This window comes from Oncorhynchus tshawytscha, linkage group LG10 (genome assembly GCF_018296145.1).
Source record: "Oncorhynchus tshawytscha isolate Ot180627B linkage group LG10, Otsh_v2.0, whole genome shotgun sequence".
In the NCBI taxonomy this organism is placed as follows: Eukaryota; Metazoa; Chordata; class Actinopteri; order Salmoniformes; family Salmonidae; genus Oncorhynchus; species Oncorhynchus tshawytscha.
This window is the reverse complement of record NC_056438.1, coordinates 293,740-319,449: the sequence shown is the minus strand read 5'-3', so window position 1 is coordinate 319,449 and position 25,710 is coordinate 293,740. Positions and strand designations below refer to the sequence as shown.

Sequence of the window (25,710 nt, the reverse complement as noted above, 5' to 3'; positions counted from 1 at the left end):
TGGGTTTCTTCCTGTAGTCCGTGATTGACTGTAGACCCTGCCACATACCTCTTGTGTCTGAGCCGTTGAATTGAGATTCTACTTTGTCTCTATACTGAGATCCTATGTAAAACACTATCTAGACCTATATCATGAGATCCTATGTAAAACACTATCTAGACCTATATCATGAGATCCTATGTAAAACATTATCTAGACCTATATCATGAGATCCTATGTAAAACATTATCTAGACCTATATCATGACATCCTATATCATGACATCCTTATGAACTAACTCAGTAAATTCTTTGAAATTGTTTTATGTCGTGTTGATATTTTTGTTCAGTCAGAGTCGGGTTAAAGAACTATTCCTTTTTAAATCATTTTTTAAAAATCAGTGTAAAAGCTGGAAGTGTGAGCTGGTTCTTTCCGGCAATCATCTGGTGGTAAAATCCCTGTTGAATCCATCCACCAATCTCCTAGATCAGCTTTTCCCAACCTCGGTCCTGGGGACCCCAAGAGGTGCACATTTTGGTTTTTTCCCCTCGCACTACACAGCTGATTCAACTACTCATCAAGCTTTGATCATTTGAAATCAGCTGTGTGGTGTTTAGGTAAAACCCCAACCTGAGGACAGAGCGCAGGAAAAGCTGATATTGGAGATTCTGAAAATTGTTATCAACAGCAGGTGAAATAAACAAAAAAACAAAACCTTGTTTTTCAGAAATAAATCCATTTTTAATCTGTTTGTCATCATCAAGGTTTTCCAGCCAGCCATCTGTTCCATAGTGGGGGGAGGGGACGACTGTACCAAGTGTCAATATGCCCTGTGCAGGGGGCTGAGATGGTACATTCTGAGGTTCTGAGTCCTTCAGTAAAAATAACAGAACATACACAATGGGGTCAGGTCACATGACAGAGGTTAAAGGTCACTCACATGACACATGAGGGAGTGTCTGTCCGTGTGTGTAGTGTGCACCTGCTTCAGTCTGTGTGTGTGTGTGTGTGTGTGTGTGTGTGTGTGTGTGTGTGAGAGTGTGTGAGTGTGTGAGAGTGTGTGAGTGTGTGAGAGTGTGTGAGTGTGTGTGTGTGTTGCTCCGGGGTGAAGTTTCCCGTAGGTGCAGAACTAGGATCAGCTTCCCTTCCTCCCAATCCTTACATCTCCTGTCTCTAATCCAGGAAGTAGACTTTATAAGCCTTGTTCATCTGTTCCAGGAAGATGAATGTGAGGACGGTGTGAGGTCCCAGTCTGGCGTAGTATGGAGTGAAACCCTTCCACAGAGAGAAGAACCCTTCATTACGGATCACCCTCGCCAACACGTCCTGTAGGGGGAGACAGAGAGAAACCCTTCATTACGGATCACCCTGGCCAACACGTCCTGTAGGGGGAGACAGAGAGAAACCCTTCATTACGGATCACCCTCGCCAACACGTCCTGTAGGGGGAGACAGAGAGAAACCCTTCATTACGGATCACCCTCGCCAACACGTCCTGTAGCGGGAGACAGAGAAACCCTTCATTAAGGATCACCCTGGTCAGGACGTCCTGTAGGGCGAGACAGAGAGAAACCCTTCATTACAGATCACCCTCGCCAACACGTCCTGTAGGGGGAGACAGAGAGAAACCCTTCATTACAGATCACCCTCGCCAACACGTCCTGTAGGGGGAGACAGAGAGAAACTCTTCATTACGGATCACCCTGGTCAGGACAAATGGCCATATTCTGCTGTTCTACAGAGGAGACCCGGCAGGGGTGTCAGAGGGAGACCCGGCAGGGGTGTCAGAGGGAGACCCGGCAGGGGTGTCAGAGGGAGACCCGGCAGGGGTGTCAGAGGGAGACCCGGCAGGGGTGGTTGTTTACAGTAACTTTTGTTGTAATATCCCAAACAGACGTGACAGTGTGACCAATAAGGAGTCAGCTTGAAGGGAAAGATCCAAATTGACAGGTGCTAAAGGCCCGTTCTATTGGGCCGGGATTAAGGCCATGTTTGACACGTTCGTCCACCGGACCTTAGGGACTCAGTACTCACCAGGCCGTCATTATATACAGTACCAGTCGTTTGGACACGCCTACTCATTCAAGAGTTTCTACATTTGTACTATTTTATACATTCTGGAATAATAGTAAAGACGTCAAAACTATGAAATAGAATATGGAGTCATGTAGTAACCAAAAAGCGTTAAACCAATCCAAATTTTATATTTGAGATTCTTCAAAAGTAGCCACTCTTTACCTTGATGACAGCTTTCAACACTCCAGATTCTTGAGGTAGTCACCTAGAATGCACTTCAATTAACAGGTGTGCCTTCTTGAAAGTTAATTTGTGGAATTTCTTTCCTTCTGAATGCGTTTGAGCCAATCAGTTGTGTTGTGACAAGGTAGGTATACAGAAGATGGTCTTTTATCAAATAGGGCTAAATCCATATTATGGCAAGAACAGCTCAAATAAGCAAAGAGAAACGACAGTCCATCATTACTTTAAGACATGAAGGTCAGTCAATACGGAAAATGTCAAGTGCAGTCGCAAAAAGCGCTATAATGGAACTGGCTCTCATGAGGACCGCCACAGGAAAGGAAGACCCAGAGTTACCTCTGCTGCAGAAGATAAGTTCATTACAGTTAACTGCACCTCAGGATGCAGCCCAAATGCTTCACAGAGTTCAAGTAACAGACACCATTAACTGTTCAGAGGAGACTGCATGAATCAGGCCTTTATGGTTTTGCTACAAAGAAACCACTACTAAAGGACACCAAGATGAGACTTGCTTGGGCCAAGAAACACGAGCAATGGACATTAGACCGGTGGAAATCTGTCCTTTGGTCTGATGATTCCAAATTTGAGATGTTTGGTTCCGACGCAGAGTAGGTGAACAGATGATCTCTGCATGTGTGGTTCCCACTGTGAAGCATGGAGGAGGAGGTGTGATGGTGCTTTGCTGGTGACACTGATTTATTTAGAATTCAAGGCACACTTAACCTGCATGACTACCACAGCATTCTGTAGCGATACACCATCCCATCTGGTTTGCTCTTAGTGGGACTATCATTTGTTTTTCAACAGGACAATGACCCAAAACACACCTCCAGGCTGTGTAAGGGATATTTTACCAAGAAGGAGAATGATGGAGTGCTGCATCAGATGACCTGGCCTCCACAATCACCCTACAACCCAATTGAAATGGTTTGGGATGAGTTGGACTGCAGAGTGAAGGAAAAGCAGCCAACAAGTGCTCAGCATATGTGGGAACTCCTTCAAGACTGTTGGAAAAGCATTCCAGGTGAAGCTGGTTGAGAGAAGGCCAAGAGTGTGCGAAGCTGTCAAGGCAAAGGGTGGCTACTTTGAACAATCTCAAATATATTTTGATTTGTTTAATAGTTTTTTGGTTGTTACATGATTCCATATGTGTTATTTCATAGTTTTGATGTCTTCACTATTATTCTAGTAGTCAAAATAAAAACCATGGAATGAGTAGGTGTCCAAACTTTTGACTGGTGCTGAATATGAATAATATATCTTATCTTATATATGAAGTGATAATGCCCGAGAAGTCGGTGTTTGGAGGATATATTGCCAATGTTGTTAGCCCGAGACAAAGTCTGCTTCGCTTTTATACAGTGGGTTACCAACATATTCAAATAATGGACGTTTTCATTAGAAACGTTATTTTGAAGAATTTATTCATACTATTTCATCCAGTTGGTCTTTCGTTCTATTGGGTCGGTGGCCAGAGACGTGACCAAAGTCGTTCAGTCTTTTTGTTCTGGCCCATTGTTGACTCCAACGCTTCTCACAGTTGTGTCAAGTTGTCTGGATGTCCTTTGGGTGGTGGACCATTCTAGATACACACAGGAAACTGTTGAGCGTGAAAAACCCAGCAGCGTTGCAGTTCTTGACACAAACCTGGAACCTACTACCATACCCCGTTCAAAGGCAGTTAAATATTTTGTCTTGCCCATTCACCCTTCGAATGGCACACACACAATCTAATGTCCATAAAAATCCTTCTTTAACCCCGTCTCCTCCCCTTCATTTACACTGACTGAAGTGGATTTAATAAGTGGCATCAATAAGGGATCATAGATTTCACCTGGATTCACCTGGTCAGTCTGTCATGGAAAGAGCAGCTGTTCATAATGTTTACTCAGTGTAGTTATAACTTACCAGGCCATTCTTAAACTCTGGTTTTCCATCTATCATTCTCATGTTCTGAATCCTGGTCTTGACGATGTCGACGGGCATGGACGCTGCCGTGGTTACCAGACCGCTGATCATACTGGCACAGAAATGGAGGAAGATACCGTCCACAAAATACCCTGGGGGCGGAAGAGAAGTTATTCAAAATGAATGGATTACTGTAGGAACCACACCCTAACCCATCTAGGAGAACCACACCCTAACCCGTCTAGGAGAACCACACCCTAACCCGTCTAGGAGAACCACACCCTAACCCGTCTAGGAGAACCACACCCTAACCCGTCTAGGAGAACCACACCCTAACCCGTCTAGGAGAACCACACCCTAACCCGTCTAGGAGAACCACACCCTAACCCGTCTAGGAGAACCACACCCTAACCCGTCTAGGAGAACCACACCCTAACCCGTCTAGGAGAACCACACCCTAACCCGTCTAGGAGAACCACACCCTAACCCATCTAGGAGAACCACACCCTAACCCATCTAGGAGAACCACACCCTAACCCATCTAGGAGAACCACACCCTAACCCATCTAGGAGAACCACACCCTAACCCATCTAGGAGAACCACACCCTAACCCATCTAGGAGAACCACACCCTAACCCATCTAGGAGAACCACACCCTAACCCGTCTAGGAGAACCACACCCTAACCCATCTAGGAGAACCACACCCATAACCCATCTAGGAGAACCACACCCTAACCCATCTAGGAGAAACACACCCATAACCCATCTAGGAGAAACACACCCTAACCCATCTAGGAGAAACACACCCTAACCCATCTAGGAGAACCACACCCTAACCCATCTAGGAGAACCACACCCTAACCCATCTAGGAGAACCACACCCTAACCCATCTCGGAGAACCACACCCTAACCCATCTAGGAGAACCACACCCTAACCCATCTAGGAGAACCACACCCTAACCCATCTAGGAGAACCACACCCTAACCCATCTAGGAGAACCACACCCTAACCCGTCTAGGAGAACCACACCCTAACCCATCTAGGAGAACCACACCCTAACCCATCTAGGAGAACCACACCCTAACCCATCTTTTAGAAGAGAAAGGAGGTCTCCTAACCAGCTATATAACTAAACCATTGGTTGTTGGGGACTCGGATGAGGGTTAGAATTAGAGGTTAGGGGTTACCTGTCTCTATAAGAGCCTGTTTGCTCTGAGAGTGGGAGGGAAAGAGGTCAGGGGTTACCCGTCTCTATAAGAGCCTGTTTGATCAGAGTGGGAGGGAAAGAGGTCAGGGGTTACCTGTCTCTATAAGAGCCTGTTTGATCAGAGTGGGAGGGAAAGAGGTCAGGGGTTACCTGTCTCTATAAGAGCCTGTTTGATCAGAGTGGGAGGGAAAGAGGTCAGGGGTTACCTGTCTCTATAAGAGCCTGTTTGCTCTGAGAGTGGGAGGGAAAGAGGTCAGGGGTTACCCGTCTCTATAAGAGCCTGTTTGATCAGAGTGGGAGGGAAAGAGGTCAGGGGTTACCTGTCTCTATAAGAGCCTGTTTGCTCTGAGAGTGGGAGGGAAAGAGGTCAGGGGTTACCTGTCTCTATAAGAGCCTGTTTGCTCTGAGAGTGGGAGGGAAAGAGGTCAGGGGTTACCTGTCTCTATAAGAGCATGTTTGCTCTGAGAGTAGGAGGGAAAGAGGTCAGGGGTTACCTGTCTCTATAAGAGCCTGTTTGCTCTGAGAGTAGGAGGGAAAGAGGTCAGGGGTTACCTGTCTCTATAAGAGCCTGTTTGCTCTGAGAGTAGGGAAAGAGGTCAGGGGTTACCTGTCTCTATAAGAGCCTGTTTGGAAAGAGGTCAGGGGTTACCTGTCTCTATAAGAGCCTGTTTGCTCTGAGAGTGGGAGGGAAAGAGGTCAGGGGTTACCTGTCTCTATAAGAGCATGTTTGCTCTGAGAGTAGGAGGGAAAGAGGTCAGGGGTTACCTGTCTCTATAAGAGCTTGTTTGCTCTGAGAGTAGGAGGGAAAGAGGTCAGGGGTTACCTGTCTCTATAAGAGCTTGTTTGCTCTGAGAGTAGGAGGGAAAGAGGTCAGGGGTTACCTGTCTCTATAAGAGCCTGTTTGCTCTGAGAGTAGGAGGGAAAGAGGTCAGGGGTTACCTGTCTCTATAAGAGCCTGTTTGCTCTGAGAGTAGGAGGCCAGCTGGGCAGCGTTGACCACTACAGCACGGGCCATGGTGGGAATACAGCCCTGGAGGAACACACACACGGTTACTGTTTTTGTTAAGCTCAGCAGTCTCTCAGAGGTCTGTACTGGAAAATAATATCAGTGGTACAGTGGTAGTATAGTAGCAGTGGTATGGTGGTAGTATAGTAACAGTGGTAGTATAGTAACAGTGGTAGTATAGTAGCAGTGGTAGTATAGTAGCAGTGGTAGTGGCCTGGTGGTAGTATAGTAGCAGTGGTATGGTGGTAGTATAGTAGCAGTGGTATGGTGGTAGTATAGTAGCAGTGGTAGTATAGTAGCAGTGGTAGTGGCTGGTGGTAGTATAGTAGCAGTGGTATGGTGGTAGTATAGTAGCAGTGGTATGGTGGTAGTATAGTAGCAGTGGTAGTATAGTAGCAGTGGTAGTATAGTAGCAGTGGTATAGTGGTAGTATAGTAGCAGTGGTATAGTGGTAGTATAGTAGCAGTGGTATAGTGGTAGTATAGTAGCAGTGGTATGTGGTAGTATAGTAGTAGTGGTATAGTGGTAGTATAGTAGCAGTGGTATGGTGGTAGTATAGTAGCAGTGGTATAGCGGTAGTATAGTAGCAATGACATAGTGGTAGTATAGTAGTATAGCCGTAGTATAGTAGCACCGGTATAGTGGTAGTATAGAAGCAGTGGTAGTATAGTAGTATAGCGGTAGTATAGTAGCAATGGTATAGTGGTAGTACAGTAGCAGTGGTAGTATAGTAGTATAGCGGTAGTATAGTAGCAGTGGTAGTATAGTAGCAGTGGCATAGTGGTAGTATCGTAGCAGTGGTATATTGGTAGTATAGTAGCAGTGGTAGCATAGTAGCAGTTGTAGTATAGTAGCAGTTGTAGTATAGTAGCAGTGGTATAGCAGTAGTATAGTAGCAGTGGAATAGTGGCAGTATAGTAGCAGTGGTAGTATAGTAACAGTGGTATAGTGGTAGTATAGTAGCAGTGGTATAGTGGTAGTATAGTAGCAGCGGTAGTATAGTAGCAGTGGTATAGCGGTAGTATAGTAACAGTGGTATGGTGGTAGTATAGTAGCAGTGGTATCGTGGTAGTATAGTAACAGTGGTATGGTGGCAGTATAGTAACAGTGGTATGGTGGCAGTATAGTAACAGTGGTATGGTGGTAGTATAGTAGCAGTGGCAGAGAGTATAGTCATTTGTAGTATAGTAATAGTATATTTATTAGTAATATAGTATATTTATTAATAGTAGAGTGTATCCATTAGTAGTGTAGTATATGTATTAGTAGTATAGTAGTAGTGTAGAAATAGTATATTAGCAGTATAGAAATAGTATTGTAGTAGTGTAGAAATAGTATAGTAGTAGTATAGTAATAGTATAGTAGTCATGTAGAAATAGTATAGTAGTCATGAAGAAATAGTATAGTAGTGGTACAGAAATAGTATAGTAAGGGAATAGAAATAGTATAGTAGTAGAATAGAAATAGTATATTAGTAGTATAGAAATAGTATAGTAGTGGTATAGAAATAGTATAGTAAGGGAATAGTAGTCCTATAGTAGTAGTAGAGTAGTAGTAATATAGTAGTGTTGTAATCTTACCCTCCATAGTGTGGTGACCCCCTCTTTAGTGATGCTGTAGTATAGTAGTAGGTGTATAGTAGTTCTATAGTAGTAGTAGAGTAGTAGTAATAGTATCTTACCCTCCATAGTGTGGTGACCCCCTCTTTAGTGATGCTGTAGTATAGTAGTAGGTGTATAGTAGTCCTATAGTAGTAGTAGAGTAGTAGTAATATAGTAGTAATAGTATCTTACCCTCCATAGTGTGGTGACCCCCTCTTTAGTGATGCTGTAGTATAGTAGTAGGTGTATAGTAGTCCTATAGTAGTAGAGTAGTTGTGTAGTAGTAGTAATATAGTAGTAATAGTATCTTACCCTCCATAGTGTGGTGACCCCCTCTTCTTTAGTGATTCTGGCCAGAGCATTGAACACATTAGAATACCCTCTCTTCTGGTCTGCAGGGAGACTGGGGGAGAGAAAGAGAGCAAAGGGAGGGAGGGAGGGAGAGAAAGAGAGAGAGCGAGGGGAGGGAGGGAGGGAGAGAACGAGAGCGAGGGAGGGAAATTACACAATTAAACATAATTTAACTCCTGTTACCACTGTTCATCTTCTGTCTCACACCCTCCCTCCCACTGTCCGTCAGCGGTCACCCTCCCTCCCTCCCACTGTCCGTCAGCGGTCACCCTCCCCCTCCCTCTCACCGTCTGTCAGCGGTCACCCTCCCTCCCTCTCACCGTCCGTCAGCGGTCACCCTCCCTCCCTCTCACCGTCCGTCAGCGGTCACCCTCCCTCCCTCTCACCGTCCGTCTCCCTCCCTCCCTCTCACCGCGGTCTCCCTCCCTCCCTCTCACCGTCCGTCAGCGGTCTCCCTCCCTCCCTCTCACCGTCCGTCAGCGGTCTCCCTCCCTCCCTCTCACCGTCCGTGGTCTCCCTCCCTCCCTCCCTCTCCCCCCTCCGTCAGCGGTCAGCGGTCCTCCCCTCCCTCCCTCCCTCTCACCGTCCGTCAGCGGTCTCCCTCCCTCCCACCGTCCGTCAGCGGTCTCCCCCTCCCTCCCTCCCTCTCACCGTCCGTCAGCGGTCTCCCTCCTCCTCCCTCCCTCTCACCGTCCGTCAGCGGTCACCCTCCCTCCCTCTCACCGTCCGTCAGCGGTCTCCCTCCCTCCCTCTCACCGTCCGTCAGCGGTCTCCCTCCCTCCCACCGTCCGTCAGCGGTCCACCCTCCCTCTCCCTCTCACCGTCCGTCAGCGGTCACCCTCCCTCCCTCTCACCGTCCGTCAGCGGTCTCCCTCCCTCCCACCCCGTCCGTCAGCGGTCACCCTCCCTCCCACCGTCCGTCAGCGTCCACCCTCCCTCCCACCGTCCGTCAGCGGTCCACCCTCCCCTCCCACCGTCCGTCAGCGGTCACCCTCCCTCCCTCTCACCGTCCGTGGTCTCCCTCCCTCCCTCTCACCGTCCGTCAGCGGTCTCCCTCCCTCCCTCTCACCGTCCGTCAGCGGTCTCCCCTCACCGTCCCTCCCCCTCCCTCCCTCACCGTCCGTCAGCGGTCACCCTCCCTCCCTCTCACCGTCCGTCAGCGGTCACCCTCCCTCCCACCCTCCGTCAGCGTCCACCCTCCCTCCCACTGTCCGTCAGCGGTCCACCCTCCCTCCCACTGTCCGTCAGCGGTCCACCCTCCCTCCCTCTCACCGTCCGTCAGCGGTCTCCCTCCCTCCCTCTCACCGTCCGTCAGCGGTCCACCCTCCCTCCCACCGTCCGTCAGCGGTCCACCCCCTCCCCCTCACCCCTCCGTCAGCGGTCACCCTCCCTCCCTCTCACCGTCCATGGTCTCCCTCCCTCTCACCGTCCGTCAGCGGTCACCCTCCCTCCCTCCCTCCCTCCCTCCCTCTCCGTCCGTCAGCGGTCACCCTCCGTCCCTCTCACCGTCCGTCAGCGGTCACCCTCCCTCCCTCTCACCGTCCGTCAGCGGTCACCCCCTCCCTCCCACCCCTCCGTCAGCGGTCCACCCTCCCTCCCACTGTCCGTCAGCGGTCCACCCTCCCTCCCACTGTCCGTCAGCGGTCCACCCTCCCTCTCACCGTCCGTCAGCGGTCCACCCTCCCTCCCTCTCACCGTCCGTCAGCGGTCTCCCTCCCTCCCTCTCACCGTCCGTCAGCGGTGCACCCTCCCTCCCACCGTCCGTCAGCGGTCCACCCTCCCTCCCACCGTCCGTCAGCGGTCCACCCTCCCTCTCACCGTCCGTCAGCGGTCTCCCTCCCTCCCTCTCACCGTCCGTCAGCGGTCTCCCTCCCTCCCACCGTCCGTCAGCGGTCACCCTCCCTCCCACCGTCCGTCAGCGTCCACCCTCCCTCCCACCGTCCGTCAGCGGTCCACCCTCCCTCCCACCGTCCGTCAGCGGTCACCCTCCCTCCCTCTCACCGTCCGTGGTCTCCCTCCCTCCCTCTCACCGTCCGTCAGCGGTCTCCCTCCCTCCCACCGTCCGTCAGCGGTCTCCCTCCCTCTCACCGTCCGCCAGCGGTCTCCCTCCCTCCCTCCCTCTCACCGTCCGTCAGCGGTCACCCTCCCTCCCTCCCTCTCACCGTCCGTCCGTCAGCGGTCACCCTCCCTCCCTCTCACCGTCCGTCAGCAGCGGTCACCCTCCCTCCTCTCACCGTCCGTCAGGGTCTCCCCCTCCCTCTCACTCCCTCTCCCTCCCTCTCCGTCCGTCAGCGGTCACCCTCCCTCCCACCCTCCGTCAGCGTCTCCCTCCCTCCCTCCCACCGTCCGTCAGCGGTCCACCCTCCCTCCCACTGTCCGTCAGCGGTCCACCCTCCCTCCCTCTCACCGTCCGTCAGCGGTCTCCCTCCCTCCCTCTCACCGTCCGTCAGCGGTCCACCCTCCCTCCACCGTCCGTCAGCGGTCCACCCCTCCCCCTCACCGTCCGTCAGCGGTCACCCTCCCTCCCTCTCACCGTCCGTGGTCTCCCCACCCTCCCTCTCACCGTCCGTCAGCGGTCACCCTCCCTCCCTCCCTCCCTCTCACCGTCCGTCAGCGGTCACCCTCCGTCCCTCTCACCGTCCGTCAGCGGTCACCCTCCCTCCCTCTCACCGTCCGTCAGCGGTCACCCTCCCTCTCACCGTCCGTCAGCGGTCACCCTCCCTCCCACCGTCCGTCAGCGTCCACCCCCTCCCTCCCACTGTCCGTCAGCGGTCCACCCTCCCTCCCACTGTCCGTCAGCGGTCCACCCTCCCTCCCACTGTCACCGTCCGTCAGCGGTCCACCCCCTCCCTCCCTCTCACCGTCCGTCAGCGGTCTCCCTCCCTCCCTCTCACCGTCCGTCAGCGGTGCACCCTCCCCTCCCACCGTCCGTCAGCGGTCCACCCTCCCTCCCACCGTCCGTCAGCGGTCCACCCTCCCTCTCACCGTCCGTCAGCGGTCACCCTCCCTCCCTCTCACCGTCCGTCAGCGGTCTCCCTCCCTCCCACCGTCCGTCAGCGGTCACCCTCCCTCCCACCGTCCGTCAGCGGTCCACCCTCCCTCCCACCGTCCGTCAGCGGTCCACCCTCCCTCCCACCGTCCGTCAGCGGTCACCCTCCCTCCCTCTCACCGTCCGTGGTCTCCCTCCCTCCCTCTCACCGTCCGTCAGCGGTCTCCCTCCCTCCCTCTCACCGTCCGTCAGCGGTCTCCCTCCCTCCCTCTCACCGTCCGTCAGCGGTCTCCCTCCCTCCCTCTCACCGTCCGTCAGCGGTCTCCCCCCTCCCTCTCACCGTCCGTCAGCGGTCCTCCCTCCCTCCCTCCGTCCCGTCCCCTCAGCGGTCTCCCTCCCTCCCTCTCTCACCGTCCGTCAGCGGTCTCCCTCCCTCCCTCTCACCGTCCGTCAGCGGTCTCCCTCCCTCCCTCTCACCGTCCGTCAGCGGTCTCCCTCCCTCCCTCTCACCGTCCGTCAGCGGTCTCCCTCCCTCCCTCTCACCGTCCGTCAGCGGTCTCCCTCCCTCCCTCTCACCGTCCGTCAGCGGTCACCCTCCCTCCCTCCCTCTCACCGTCCGTCAGCGGTCTCCCCCCTCCCTCTCACCGTCCGTGGTCTCCCTCCCTCCCTCTCACCGTCCGTCAGCGGTCTCCCTCCCTCCCACCGTCCGTCAGCGGTCACCCTCCCTCCCACCGTCCGTCAGCGGTCACCCTCCCTCCAACCGTCCGTCAGCGTCCACCCTCCCTCCCACCGTCCGTCAGCGTCCACCCTCCCTCCCACTGTCCGTCAGCGGTCCACCCTCCCTCCCACTGTCCGTCAGCGGTCCACCCTCCCTCCCACTGTCCGTCAGCGGTCACCCTCCCTCCCTCCCTCTCACCGTCCGTGGTCTCCCTCCCTCCCTCCGCCAGCGGTCTCCCTCACTCCCTCTCACCGTCCGTCAGCGGTCACCCTCCCTCCCTCCCTCTCACCGTCCGTCAGCGGTCACCCTCCCTCCCTCCCTCTCACCGTCCGTCAGCGGTCTCCCTCCCTCCCTCCCTCTCACCGTCCGTCAGCGGTCTCCCTCCCTCCCTCTCACCGTCCGTCAGCGGTCACCCCTCCCTCCCTCTCACCGTCCGTCAGCGGTCACCCTCCCTCCCACCGTCCGTCAGTGTCCACCCTCCCTCCCACCGTCCGTCAGCGGTCCACCCCCTCCCTCCCACCGTCCGTCAGCGGTCCACCCTCCCTCCCACCGTCCGTCAGCGGTCCACCCTCCCTCCCACTGTCCGTCAGCGGTCTCCCTCCCTCCCTCTCACCGTCCGTCAGCGGTCTCCCTCCCTCCCAGCGGTCTCCCTCTCACCGTCCGTCAGCGGTCTCCCTCCCTCCCTCTCACCGTCCGTCAGCGGTCCACCCTCCCTCCCTCTCACCGTCCGTCAGCGGTCACCCTCCCTCCCTCACCGTCCGTCAGCGGTCTCCCTCCCTCCCACCGTCTCACCCTCCCCCCTCTCACCGTCCGTCAGCGGTCACCCTCCCTCCCTCTCACCGTCCGTGGTCTCCCTCCCTCCCTCTCACCGTCCGTCAGCGGTCTCCCTCCCTCCCTCTCACCGTCCGTCAGCGGTCTCCCTCCCTCCCTCTCACCGTCCGTCAGCGGTCTCCCTCCCTCCCACCGTCCGTCAGCGGTCTCCCTCCCTCCCACCGTCCGTCAGCGTCCACCCTCCCTCCCACCGTCCGTCAGCGTCCACCCTCCCTCCCACCGTCCGTGGTCCACCCTCCCTCCCACCGTCCGTCAGCGGTCCACCCTCCCTCCCACCGTCCGTCAGCGGTCCACCCTCCCTCCCACTGTCCGTCAGCGGTCACCCTCCCTCCCTCCCTCACCGTCCCGTGGTCTCCCTCCCTCCCCGTCCGCCAGCGGTCACCCTCCCTCCCTCTCACCGTCCGTCAGCGGTCTCCCTCCCTCCCCCCTCTCACCGTCCGTCAGCGGTCACCCTCCCTCCCTCTCACCGTCCGTCAGCGGTCACCCTCCCTCCCTCTCACCGTCCGTCAGCGGTCACCCTCCCCCTCCCACCGTCCGTCAGCGGTCCACCCTCCCTCCCACCGTCCGTCAGCGGTCCCCTCCCTCCCTCCCACCGTCCGTCAGCGTCCGTCCCACCCTCCCTCCCACCGTCCGTCAGCGGTCCACCCTCCCTCCCACCGTCCGTCAGCGGTCCACCCTCCCTCCCACCGTCCGTCACCGTCCGTCAGCGGTCCCTCCCCACCGTCCGTCCCTCCCACCACCGTCCGTCAGCGGTCCACCCTCCCTCCCACCGTCCGTCAGCGGTCCACCCTCCCTCTCACCGTCCGTCAGCGGTCACCCTCCCTCCCTCTCACCGTCCGTGGTCTCCCTCCCTCTCACCGTCCGTCAGCGGTCTCCCTCCCTCTCACCCTCCCTCCCTCTCACCGTCCGTCAGCGGTCACCCCGTCCCTCCCTCTCACCGTCCGTCAGCGGTCACCCTCCCTCCCTCTCACCGTCCGTCAGCGGTCACCCTCCCTCCCTCCCACCGTCCGTCAGCGGTCCACCTCCCTCCCTCCCACCGTCCGTCAGCGGTCCACCCTCCCTCCCACCGTCCGTCAGCGGTCCACCCTCCCTCTCCCCCGTCCGTCAGCGGTCACCCCTCCCTCCCCTCCCCCGTCCGTCAGCGGTCACCCTCCCTCCTTCTCCCCGTCCGTCAGCGGTCACCCTCCCTCCTTCTCCCCGTCCGTCAGCGGTCACCCTCCCTCCTTCTCCCCCACCGTCCGTCAGCGGTCACCCCCCTCCTTCTCCCCGTCCGTCAGCGGTCACCCTCCCTCCGTCCGTCAGCGGTCACCCTCCTTCCCCGTCCGTCAGCGGTCACCCTCCCTCCTTCTCCCCGTCCGTCAGCGGTCACCCTCCCCTTCCTCCCGTCCGGTCACCCTCCCTCCCTCCCCGTCCGTCAGCGGTCACCCTCCCTCCTTCTCCCGTCCGTCAGCGGTCACCCTCCCTCCTTCTCCCCGTCCGTCAGCGGTCACCCTCCCTCCTTCTCCCCGTCCGTCAGCGGTCACCCTCCCTCCTTCTCCCCGTCCGTCAGCGGTCACCCTCCCTCCTTCTCCCCGTCCGTCAGCGGTCACCCTCCCTCCTTCTCCCCGTCCGTCAGCGGTCACCCTCCCTCCTTCTCCCCGTCCGTCAGCGGTCACCCTCCCTCCCTCCCCGTCCGTCAGCGGTCACCCTCCCTCCTTCTCCCCGTCCGTCAGCGGTCCCCCCCTCCCCTTCCTCCCCGTCCGTCAGCGGTCACCCTCCCTCCTTCTCCCCCACGTCCGTCAGCGGTCACCCTCCCTCCTTCTCCCCGTCCGTCAGCGGTCACCCTCCCTCCTCTCTCACTCCCTCCCACCGTCTCCCCGTCCGTCAGCGGTCACCCCCCTCCTTCTCCCCGTCCGTCAGCGGTCACCCCTCCCTCCTTCTCCCCGTCCCGTCAGCGGTCACCCTCCCTCCCTTCTCCCCGTCCGTCAGCGGTCACCCTCCCTCCTTCTCCCCGTCCGTCAGCGGTCACCCTCCCTCCTTCTCCCCGTCCGTCAGCGGTCACCCTCCCTCCCTTCTCCCCGTCCGTCAGCGGTCACCCTCCCTCCCTTCTCCCGTCCGTCAGCGGTCACCCTCCCTCCTTCTCCCCGTCCGTCAGCGGTCACCCTCCCTCCTTCTCCCCGTCCGTCAGCGGTCACCCTCCCTCCTTCTCCCCGTCCGTCAGCGGTCACCCTCCCTCCTTCTCCCCGTCCCCTCCAGCGGTCACCCTCCCTCCTTCTCCCCCTCCCACCGTCAGCGGTCACCCTCCCTCCTTCTCCCCGTCCGTCAGCGGTCACCCCCTCCCTCCCTTCTCCCCGTCCGTCAGCGGTCACCCTCCCTCCCTCCTTCTCCCCGTCCGTCAGCGGTCACCCTCCCTCCTTCTCCCCGTCCGTCAGCGGTCACCCTCCCTCCTTCTCCCCGTCCGTCAGCGGTCACCCCCCTCCCTCTCCCCGTCCGTCAGCGGTCACCCTCCCTCCCTCCCCGTCCGTCAGCGGTCACCCTCCCTCCTTCTCCCCCGTCCGTCAGCGGTCACCCTCCCTCCTTCTCCCCGTCCGTCAGCGGTCACCCTCCCTCCTTCTCCCCGTCCGTCAGCGGTCACCCTCCCTCCTTCTCCCCGTCCGTCAGCGGTCACCCTCCCTCCTTCTCCCCGTCCGTCAGCGGTCACCCTCCCTCCTTCTCCCCGTCCGTCAGCGGTCACCCTCCCTCCTTCTCCCCGTCCGTCAGCGGTCACCCTCCCTCCCTCTCCCCGTCCGTCAGCGGTCACCCTCCCTCCCTCCCTCCCCCCCCGTCAGCGGTCACCCTCCCTCCCTCTCCCCGTCCGTCAGCGGTCACCCTCCCTCCTTCTCCCCGTCCGTCAGCGGTCACCCTCCCTCCTTCTCCCCGTCCGTCAGCGGTCACCCCTCCCTCCTTCTCCCCGTCCGTCAGCGGTCACCCTCCCTCCTTCTCCCCGTCCGTCAGCGGTCACCCTCCCTCCTTCTCCCCGTCCGTCAGCGGTCACCCTCCCTCCTTCTCCCCGTCCGTCAGCGGTCACCCTCCCTCCTTCTCCCCGTCCGTCAGCGGTCACCCTCCCTCCTTCTCCCCGTCCGTCAGCGGTCACCCCTCCCTCCCTCTCCCCGTCCGTCAGCGGTCACCCTCCCTCCTTCTCCCCGTCCGTCAGCGGTCACCCTCCCTCCTTCTCCCCGTCCGTCAGCGGTCACCCTCCCTCCCTCTCCCCGTCCGTCAGCGGTCACCCTCCCTCCCTCTCACTGTCCGTGGTCACCCTCCCTCCCACCCCCCTCTCACCGTCCGTCAGCGGTCATCCTGATCAAGGCGACTTCAGCAGGTGTTCCTACGAAGGCTCCGGTTGCTCCAGCCGTCATACCAATCAGAGCCTTCATGAGGAAGTTGGGCGGGGTCCCGTCCTGTCCCGTCATCTTCTCAAACAACACCGTGTAGATACCTAACCTCGTTGTGGTGTAGGTAGCCTGGCGGAGTAGACCTGCTGACAGACTGGAAACAACAACATGATGTAGATACCTAACCCACACCATGTTGGTAGTCTGGTGGAACAGACCTGCTGACAGACTGGAAACATGATGTAGATACCTAACCCACACCATGTTGGTAGTCTGGTGGAACAGACCTGCTGACAGACTGGACACATGATGTAGATACCTAACCCACACCATGTTGGTAGTCTGGTGGAACAGACCTGCTGACAGACTGGAAACATGATGTAGATACCTAACCCACACCATGTTGGTAGTCTGGTGGAACAGACCTGCTGACAGACTGGACACAACAACATGATGTAGATACCTAACCCACACCATGTTGGTAGTACCCTTCTCACCGTCCGTCAGGTGGAACAGACCTGCTGACAGACTGGAAACATGATGTAGATACCTAACCCACACCATGTTGGTAGTCTGGTGGAACAGACCTGCTGACAGACTGGACACAACAACATGATGTAGATACCTAACCCACACCATGTTGGTAGTCTGGTGGAACAGACCTGCTGACAGACTGGAAACATGATGTAGATACCTAACCCACACCATGTTGGTAGTCTGGTGGAACAGACCTGCTGACAGACTGGACACAACAACATGATGTAGATACCTAACCCACACCATGTTGGTAGTCTGGTGGAACAGACCTGCTGACAGACTGGACACAACAACATGATGTAGATACCTAACCCACACCATGTTGGTAGTCTGGTGGAACAGACCTGCTGACAGACTGGACACAACAACATGATGTAGATACCTAACCCACACCATGTTGGTAGTCTGGTGGAACAGACCTGCTGACAGACTGGAAACATGATGTAGATACCTAACCCACACCATGTTGGTAGTCTGGTGGAACAGACCTGCTGACAGACTGGAAACATGATGTAGATACCTAACCCACACCATGTTGGTAGTCTGGTGGAACAGACCTGCTGACAGACTGGAAACAACAACATGATGTAGATACCTAACCCACACCATGTTGGTAGTCTGGTGGAACAGACCTGCTGACAGACTGGAAACATGATGTAGATACCTAACCCACCCATGTTGGTAGTCTGGTGGAACAGACCTGCTGACAGACTGGAAACATGATGTAGATACCTAACCCACACCATGTTGGTAGTCTGGTGGAACAGACCTGCTGACAGACTGGAAACATGATGTAGATACCTAACCCACACCATGTTGGTAGTCTGGTGGAACAGACCTGCTGACAGACTGGAAACATGATGTAGATACCTAACCCACACCATGTTGGTAGTCTGGTGGAACAGACCTGCTGACAGACTGGAAACATGATGTAGATACCTAACCCACACCATGTTGGTAGTCTGGTGGAACAGACCTGCTGACAGACTGGAAACATGATGTAGATACCTAACCCACACCATGTTGGTAGTCTGGTGGAACAGACCTGCTGACAGACTGGAAACATGATGTAGATACCTAACCCACACCATGTTGGTAGTCTGGTGGAACAGACCTGCTGACAGACTGGACACAACAACATGATGTAGATACCTAACCCACACCATGTTGGTAGTCTGGTGGAACAGACCTGCTGACAGACTGGACACAACAACATGATGTAGATACCTAACCCACACCATGTTGGTAGCCTGGTGGACAGAATTAGTGTAATAGTAGAGTAGTACTTTCATAATGGTATTAGTAGTATTGTAACAGTATAGTAATATTGGATGATAACTTGTTTTGAACTAGGACAGAGGAATTTATAACAGACATTTTCCAGACATAACTTAGGTAAAGGAGATCCCCTGATTGTATGGGACACTTTTAAATGTGCCTTTAGATGCAATTCTCTAAAACAAAAGCCATTGAGGTTAAAAGGGTAAACAAAGGAAATTGAAGGACTAAGAGTACATATACATTTCAAGTCGGAACTTTACATACACTTAGGTTGGAGTCATTAAAACTCGTTTTTCAACCACTACACAAATTTCTTGTAAAAACCTTGTTGGGCTAGGGGGCAGAATTTTAACGTCTGGATGAAAATCGTGCCCAAAGTAAACTGCCTGTTACTCAGGCCCAGAAGCTAGGATATGCATATTATTAGTAGGTTTGGATAGAAAACTCTAAAGTTTCCAAAACTGTTCAAATAATGTCTGTGAATATAACAGAACTGATATGGCAGGCAAAAACCCAAGGAAAATCCATCCAGGAAGTGCCATTATGTTTTTCCATTGAAAGCCTATCCACCATATAAAGGGATATGACCCAGATTGCATTCCATATGGCTTCCACTAGATGTCAACAGTCTTTAGACATTGTTTCAGGCTTTTATTCTGAAAAATGTGGGAGATACAGAACATTCAATCAGTGGCCAGTGGATGCTGTCCCCTACCCTAGTGAAGTTAACAAACTATAGTTTGGCAAGTCGGTTAGGACACCTACTTTGTGCATGACAAGTAATTTTTCCAACAACTGTTTACAGACAGATTATTTCACTGTATCCCAACTCCAGTGGGTCAGAAGTTTGCATACACTAAGTTGACTTGGCTTTAAACAGCTTGGAAAATTCCAGAAAATGTCAGGGCTTTAGAAGATTATGTTAGGCGAATTAACATAATTTGAGTCAATTGGAGGTGTACCTGTAGATGTATTTCAAGGCCTACCTTCAAACTCAGTGCCTCTCTGCTTGACATCATGGGAAAAATCAAAAGAAATCAGCCAACACCTCAGAAAAAAAATTGTAGACCTCCACAAGTCTGGTTCATCCTTGGGAGTCATTTCCAAACTCCTGAAGGTACCATGTTCATCTGTACAAACAATAGTACGCAAGTATAAACACCATGGGACCACGCAGCCCTCATACCGCTCAGGAAGGAGATGTGTTCTGTCTCTTAGAGATGAATGTACTTTGGTGCGAAAAGTGCAAATCAAGGACAACAGCAAAGGACCTTGTGAAGATGCTGGAGGAAACAGGTACAAAAGTATCTATATCCACAGTAAAACTAAGTCCTATATCGACATAAGCTGAAAGGCCGCTCGGCAAGGAAGAAGCCACTGCTCCAAAACTGCCATAAAAAAGCCAGACTATGGTTTGCAACTGCACATGGGGACAAAGATGGTACTTTTTGGAGAAATGTTCTCGTCTGATGAAACAAAATTAGAACTGTTTGGCCATAATGACCATCGTCATGTTTGGAGGAAAAAGGGGGAGGCTTGCAAGACGAAGAACACCACTCCAACCGTGAAGCACAGGGGTGGCAGCATCATGTTGTGGGGGTGCTTTGCTGCAGGAGGGACTGGTGCACTTCGCAAAATAGATGGCTTCATGAGGAAAGGAAATTTATGTGGATATATTGAAGCAACATCTCAAGACATCAGCCAGAAAGTTAAAGCTTGGTCGCAAATGGGTCTTCCAAATGGATAATGACCCCAAGCATACTTCCAAAGTTGTGGCAAAATGGCTTAAGGACAACAAAGTCAATGTATTGTGAGTGGCCATCACAAAGCGGGAGGGAGGGAGAGAGGCCAGGAAATCTCCAGGGCTGAATGGTTGTTGATCTACTCAGAGGACCGTTATTAGCATGTTTGAACCACTCCAACAAAAATGGTAAATTATCAGATAACTCAACAAGAAGGTCTGACTTCATTATTACTGAAACGGGATCTAAGTGGTAAATATAAAGAACATTAAAAAACATGGAGGCCCTTTACACTCTAGTGATCAAAAATTATAGCAAAACAAATAGCGCATAGAATTAAAAAAGTATTGTTGGATATTATTCATCCTAATCAGACAGCTTTTTTAAATGGACGATACATTGGAGATAATATAATTTATTGGAGATAATATAAGTACTGGAAACAATAGAACACTATGAAAAATCTGGGAAACCAGGCCTGGTATTCATAGCTGACTTTAAAAAGGCTTTTGATCAAGTATGACTGGAATTTATATATAAATGCCTGGAATATTTCAATTTAGGAGAGTCTCTTATACAATGGGTTAAAGTTATGTATAGTAAACCCCAGGTGTAAAATAGTAAATAATGCCTACTTCTCAGAAAGTATTCAACTGGCAAGAGGAGTAAAACAAGGTTGTCCCCTATCAGCATATCTATTTATTATGGCCACAGAAATGTTAGCTATTAAAATCAGATCCAACAATAATCAAGGGATTAGAAATCCAGGGTTTAAAAACAAAGATGTCATTGTACTCGATGATTCATGTTGTTTTCTTTTAAATCCACAATTAGAATCCCTCCACGGACTCAGAGGATCTAGATACTTTTAGAATCTGAATCCCTCCACGGACTCATAGAGGATCTAGATACTTTTAGAATCTGAATCCCTCCATGACCTCATAGAGGATCTAGATACTTTTAGAATCTGAATCCCTCCATGACCTCAGAGGATCTAGATACTTTTAGAATCTGAATCCCTCCATGACCTCATAGAGGATCTAGATACTTTTAGAATCTGAATCCCTCCACAGCCTCAGAGGATCTAGATACTAAGTAAGTATTAGCAGCATAGCAACAGTATGGTAAGTAGTATTAGTAGTACAGTAATGGTATAGTAGTAGTATATAATAGCATAGTAACAGTATGGTATGTAGTATTAGTAGTACAGTAATGGTATAGTAGTAGAATATAATAGCATAGTAACAGTATGGTAAGTAGTATTAGTAGTACAGTAATGGTATAGTAGTAGTATATAATAGCATAGTAGTACTAACCCAGTGTAGATTTAGCAGCATAGTAACAGTATGGTAAGTAGTATATAATAGCATAGTAGTACTAACCCAGTGTAGATGCCTCCTAGTCCTTCATTCTTCAGTATAGATGCCAGAGCATGGAAGCTGGTCTTGTATTCCCGGGCCTTTCCTCCCTGACCACTCAGCTGCATCCTGTTCTTCACTAGATCTAGAGGCTGGACGAACACTGTCGCTCCCATCCTGGAGAAGGGGGAGGGACACAGAGAGAATCCATCTGTTATTTCATAGTTTTTATGTCTTCACTATTATTCTACAATGTAGAAAATAACAAAAAATAAAAACCCTTGAATGAGTAGGTGTGTCCAAACTACTGACCGTTGCTGTATAGATCGATGTTTTATCTAGATGTGTTGTATATTGACAGGTACTGTATGTATGTATGTATGTATGTACAGTGGGGCAAAAAAAGTATTTAGTCAGCCACCAATTGTGCAAGTTCTCCCACTTAAAAAGATGAGAGGCCTGTAATTTTCATCATAGGTAGTACACTTCAATTATGACAGACAAAATGAAAGTATTGAGATAAACTTTTGTTATTGACCAAATAGTAATTTTCCACCATAATTTGGAAATAAATTCATTAAAAATCCTACAATGTGATTTTCTGGATTTTTTTCTCTCACTTTCTCTGTCCTAGTTGAAGTGTACCTATGATGAAAATTACAGGCCTTTCATCTTTTTAAGTGGGAGAACTTGCACAATTGGTGGCTGACTAAATACTTTTTTGCCCCACTGTATGTATATAAATGAGTAGGTGTGTCCAGACTATTGACTGGTACTGCAGACAGACATTGTTTTATCTAGATTTGAACAATAACCTAAAACAAAAAGCCAAATATACACCGGAGTTGCTAACCAAGATGAAATTGAATGTTCCTGAGAGGCCAAGTTACAGTTTGGACTTAAATCTGCTTTTAAATCTGTAAAGATTTGAAAATTGCTGTATAGCCATGATCCAACACCTTCACAGTGCTTGAAGAATATATATATATATATATTTTTAAAGGGTCAAATACAGTCTTGTACAATCCATATGTGAAAAGCTCTTATAGACTCAAGAAGACTCACAGCTCTCAGACTCAAGAAGACTCACAGCTCTCAGACTCAAGAAGACTCACAGCTCTCAGACTCAAGAAGACTCACAGCTCTCAGACTCAAAAGACTCACAGCTCTCAGACTCAAAAGACTCACAGCTCTCAGACTCAAAAAGACTCACAGCTCTCAGACTCAAAAGACTCACAGCTCTCAGACTCAAAAAGACTCACAGCTCTCAGACTCAAAAAGACTCACAGCTCTCAGACTCAAAAGACTCACAGCTCTCAGACTCAAGAAGACTCACAGCTCTCAGACTCAAGAAGACTCACAGCTCTCAGACTCAAGAAGACTCACAGCTCTCAGACTCAAGAAGACTCACAGCTCTCAGACTCAAGAAGACTCACAGCTGTCATCAAGGCCAGAGGTGATTCTAACATGTATTGACTCATGGAGCTGAATACTTATGTGACAACCATATTTTAACTTTTTTTTAATTTTATTTTTTATTAAACAATCTTTAAAAAAAATATTCCACTTTGACAGAGCATTTTGTGCAGATTGTTGATGGAAAATTACAATTTAATCCACTTGGTTAAACAATAAAATGTGAAGAAAGCATTGGGGTCTGAAAACTTTGGCAAGGCACTGTAGTCTTCAAGTTGGAATCCACTGCGGTGAAACTGCCACATCCGTTTGTGATATTACAAGAACAAAGACAACAAAAACAAACACTATTTAAGAGTAGAAGAGCAGAGAAAAGCAGAGAAGAAGAGCAGAGAAAAGCAGAGAAGAAGAGCAGAGAAAAGCAGAGAAGAAGAGCAGCGAAGAAGAGCAGAGAAAAGCAGAGTAGAAGAGCAGAGAAAAGCAGAGTAGAAGAGCAGAGAAAAGCAGAGAAGAAGAGCAGCGAAGAAGAGCAGAGAAAAGCAGAGAAGAAGAGCAGAGAAGAACAGCAGAGAAAAGCAGAGAAGAGCAGCGAAGAACAGCAGAGAAAAGCAGAGAAGAAGAGCAGAGAAGAGCAGAGAAGAAGAGCAGAGAAAAGCAGAGAAGAAGAGCAGAGAAGAAGAGCAGCGAAGAAGAGCAGAGAAAAGCAGAGAAGAGCAGAGAAAAGCAGAGAAGAAGAGCAGCGAAGAAGAGCAGAGAAAAGCAGAGTAGAAGAGCAGAGAAAAGCAGAGAAGAAGAGCAGCGAAGAAGAGCAGAGAAAAGCAGAGAAGAAGAGCAGCGAAGAAGAGCAGAGAAAAGCAGAGAAGAAGAGCAGCGAAGAAGAGCAGAGAAGAGCAGAGAAGAAGAGCAGAGAAGAAGAGAAGAGCAGCGAAGAAGAGCAGAGAAAAGCAGAGAAGAAGAGCAGAGAAGAAGAGCAGAGAAGCAGAGAAGAGCAGCAGAGAAAAGCAGAGAAGAAGAGCAGCGAAGAAGAGCAGAGAAAAGCAGAGAAGAAGAGCAGAGAAGAGCAGCAGAGAAGCAGAGAAGAGCAGCGAAGAAGAGCAGAGAAAAGCAGAGAAGAAGAGCAGCGAAGAACAGCAGAGTAGAACAGCAGATATCAGCTCTGCATGCGTGCGAGGAGACATAAGGGCCTTCAGTGTTATGCCCACAGCACAGACAGAAATACACCAACATCACCATACACAGCCAACCCACTGTCATCACACCACTACAGTACGGGTACTCCCACTACACTGAGAAGAGACCATTCTGAATAGCACCCTCCTCTACTAGCAGTAAAGCCAATATGACCCTCTCTACACTGATAGCGCACTTGGTGTAAACTCTACCTCAAACACCCTTTTGATAGATCAGAGGCTATACTTGACAGGCTAGGGTCCCAGGTCTCTCTCTCTCTCTGAGAGAACAGGCTAGGGTCCCAGGTCTCTCTCTCTCTCTCTCTGAGAGAACAGGCTAGGGTCCCAGGTCTCTCTCTCTCTGAGAGAACAGGCTAGGGTCCCAGGTCTCTCTCTCTCTGAGAGAACAGGCTAGGGTCCCAGGTCTCTCTCTCTCTGAGAGAACAGGCTAGGGTCCCAGGTCTCTCTCTCTCTGAGAGAACAGGCTAGGGTCCCAGGTCTCTCTCTCTCTGAGAGAACAGGCTAGGGTGTCCCAGGTCTCTCTCTGAGAGAACAGGCTAGGGTGTCCCAGGTCTCTCTCTGAGAGAACAGGCTAGGGTCCCAGGTCTCTCTCTCTCTCTCTCTCTCTCTCTCTGAGAGAACAGGCTAGGGTCCCAGGTCTTTCTCTCTGAGAGAACAGGCTAGGGTCCAAGGTCTCTCCCTCTCTCTGAGAGAACATGGTAGGTTAACATGCCCATATCTGGGAGGGTATTTGTATTTATTAGGGTAAGGGTCTGAGGGAATTTCTTTGTCTTTGAGGTCTTGACATTTAATAAGACTGGAACAGTATGTGCATGACTGATACGCGACACATTCAGACACTCATCCTATTAATGTTGGGACTATTCTGCAGAAACTGGCTGATACATAAACTCACCCTGTAGGCTTCATTTTTATAAGGATGAGCCCAACTCGTAAACATACACGAGTTTTAGACAGGCCGCTAATTTTCAACCGCAGTCCCTGAGCAGGTTATTGTTTTTAAATTACAATACTGAAAAACAATGGGCAGTGAGCACCCGCAGAGCAACATAAGACTAGTAACACGTAGTACGCAGCCAGAGCAACATAAGACTAGTAACACGTAGTACGCAGCCAGAGCAACATAAGACAAGTAACACGTAGTACGCAGCCAGAGCAACATAAGACAAGTAACACGTAGTACGCAGCCAGAGCAACATAAGACAAGTAACACGTAGTACGCAGACAGAGCAATAGCACAAAAAGAAACAAAACAAAAGACATAAACGCAACAGTGTTTCCACACCTCACAAGCTACAGACAGCATGGAAAGCGGCAACACACAGCTAGGGGTTATGTTGGTGGTCATAGAGCTTGAACGTAACCGGAGGCATCGACATACAGTTGTCTGGGCCGAACTAGCGGTCAGTGCGTCTGTGGACAGACCCAAATGTCAACGCGTGTGTGCGAAGGTTGACGCCATTATGCCGGGATAGTAACATCTACCGGGCAGTCAACATGCACCGGAAACACACACGAGCTTATCACTTAATGATTACATTAATTCATTACTAAACACATGTTATTCTCGGTTTCTAACTCCCTCTCTAATTTAGTATGCTGTGCCCCTGACCGGTAACCGAGCACCGCTGTCAGCGGGGCTGCTGTGTGAGTGTGACCGCTAAGAGCGGCCTGTAGCCCGGGTACCTACCCTGCCAGTCCCCCAAAGAGGAACTTAATGGCCTTGGGAGAGGTCTTCGGTTTGGAAGCTTCCGCCATTTTCTCTTTGGCTCTTTTCAAACCGGACGACAGTCCCTCGTTAAAGGCCCTGATTCTGGTCGGTGCTTTACCTCTAGCGATGGAGCAAGGTGACACACGGGGGCGCGCACGCACAGACGAAGGGGAAGTAGGTGGACCAATGGGGAGGGGCGAAGAGGATGACAGAGAACGAGCACGCTGGGATTTTAATAAAGCTTCGTAGTTGAAAATAAACTTCCAATGTAAT

The 25,710-nt window shown here is 51.9% G+C and overlaps 1 protein-coding gene across 1 annotated transcript; it reads right to left on the bottom strand.

The window, feature by feature from the left end:
* Positions 1–695: 695 nt before the first annotated feature.
* Positions 696–25,604, bottom strand: slc25a11 (solute carrier family 25 member 11). Its single transcript, XM_042327956.1, has 7 exons — positions 25,417–25,604; positions 21,145–21,297; positions 16,150–16,356; positions 8,276–8,366; positions 6,296–6,386; positions 4,146–4,297; positions 696–1,305 (listed from the first exon to the last, which is right to left on the bottom strand). Exons 1-7 carry the CDS (start codon positions 25,482–25,484, stop codon positions 1,153–1,155), a joined length of 915 nt encoding a protein of 304 aa, XP_042183890.1. The 5' UTR covers positions 25,485–25,604; the 3' UTR covers positions 696–1,152.
* Positions 25,605–25,710: the final 106 nt, after the last annotated feature.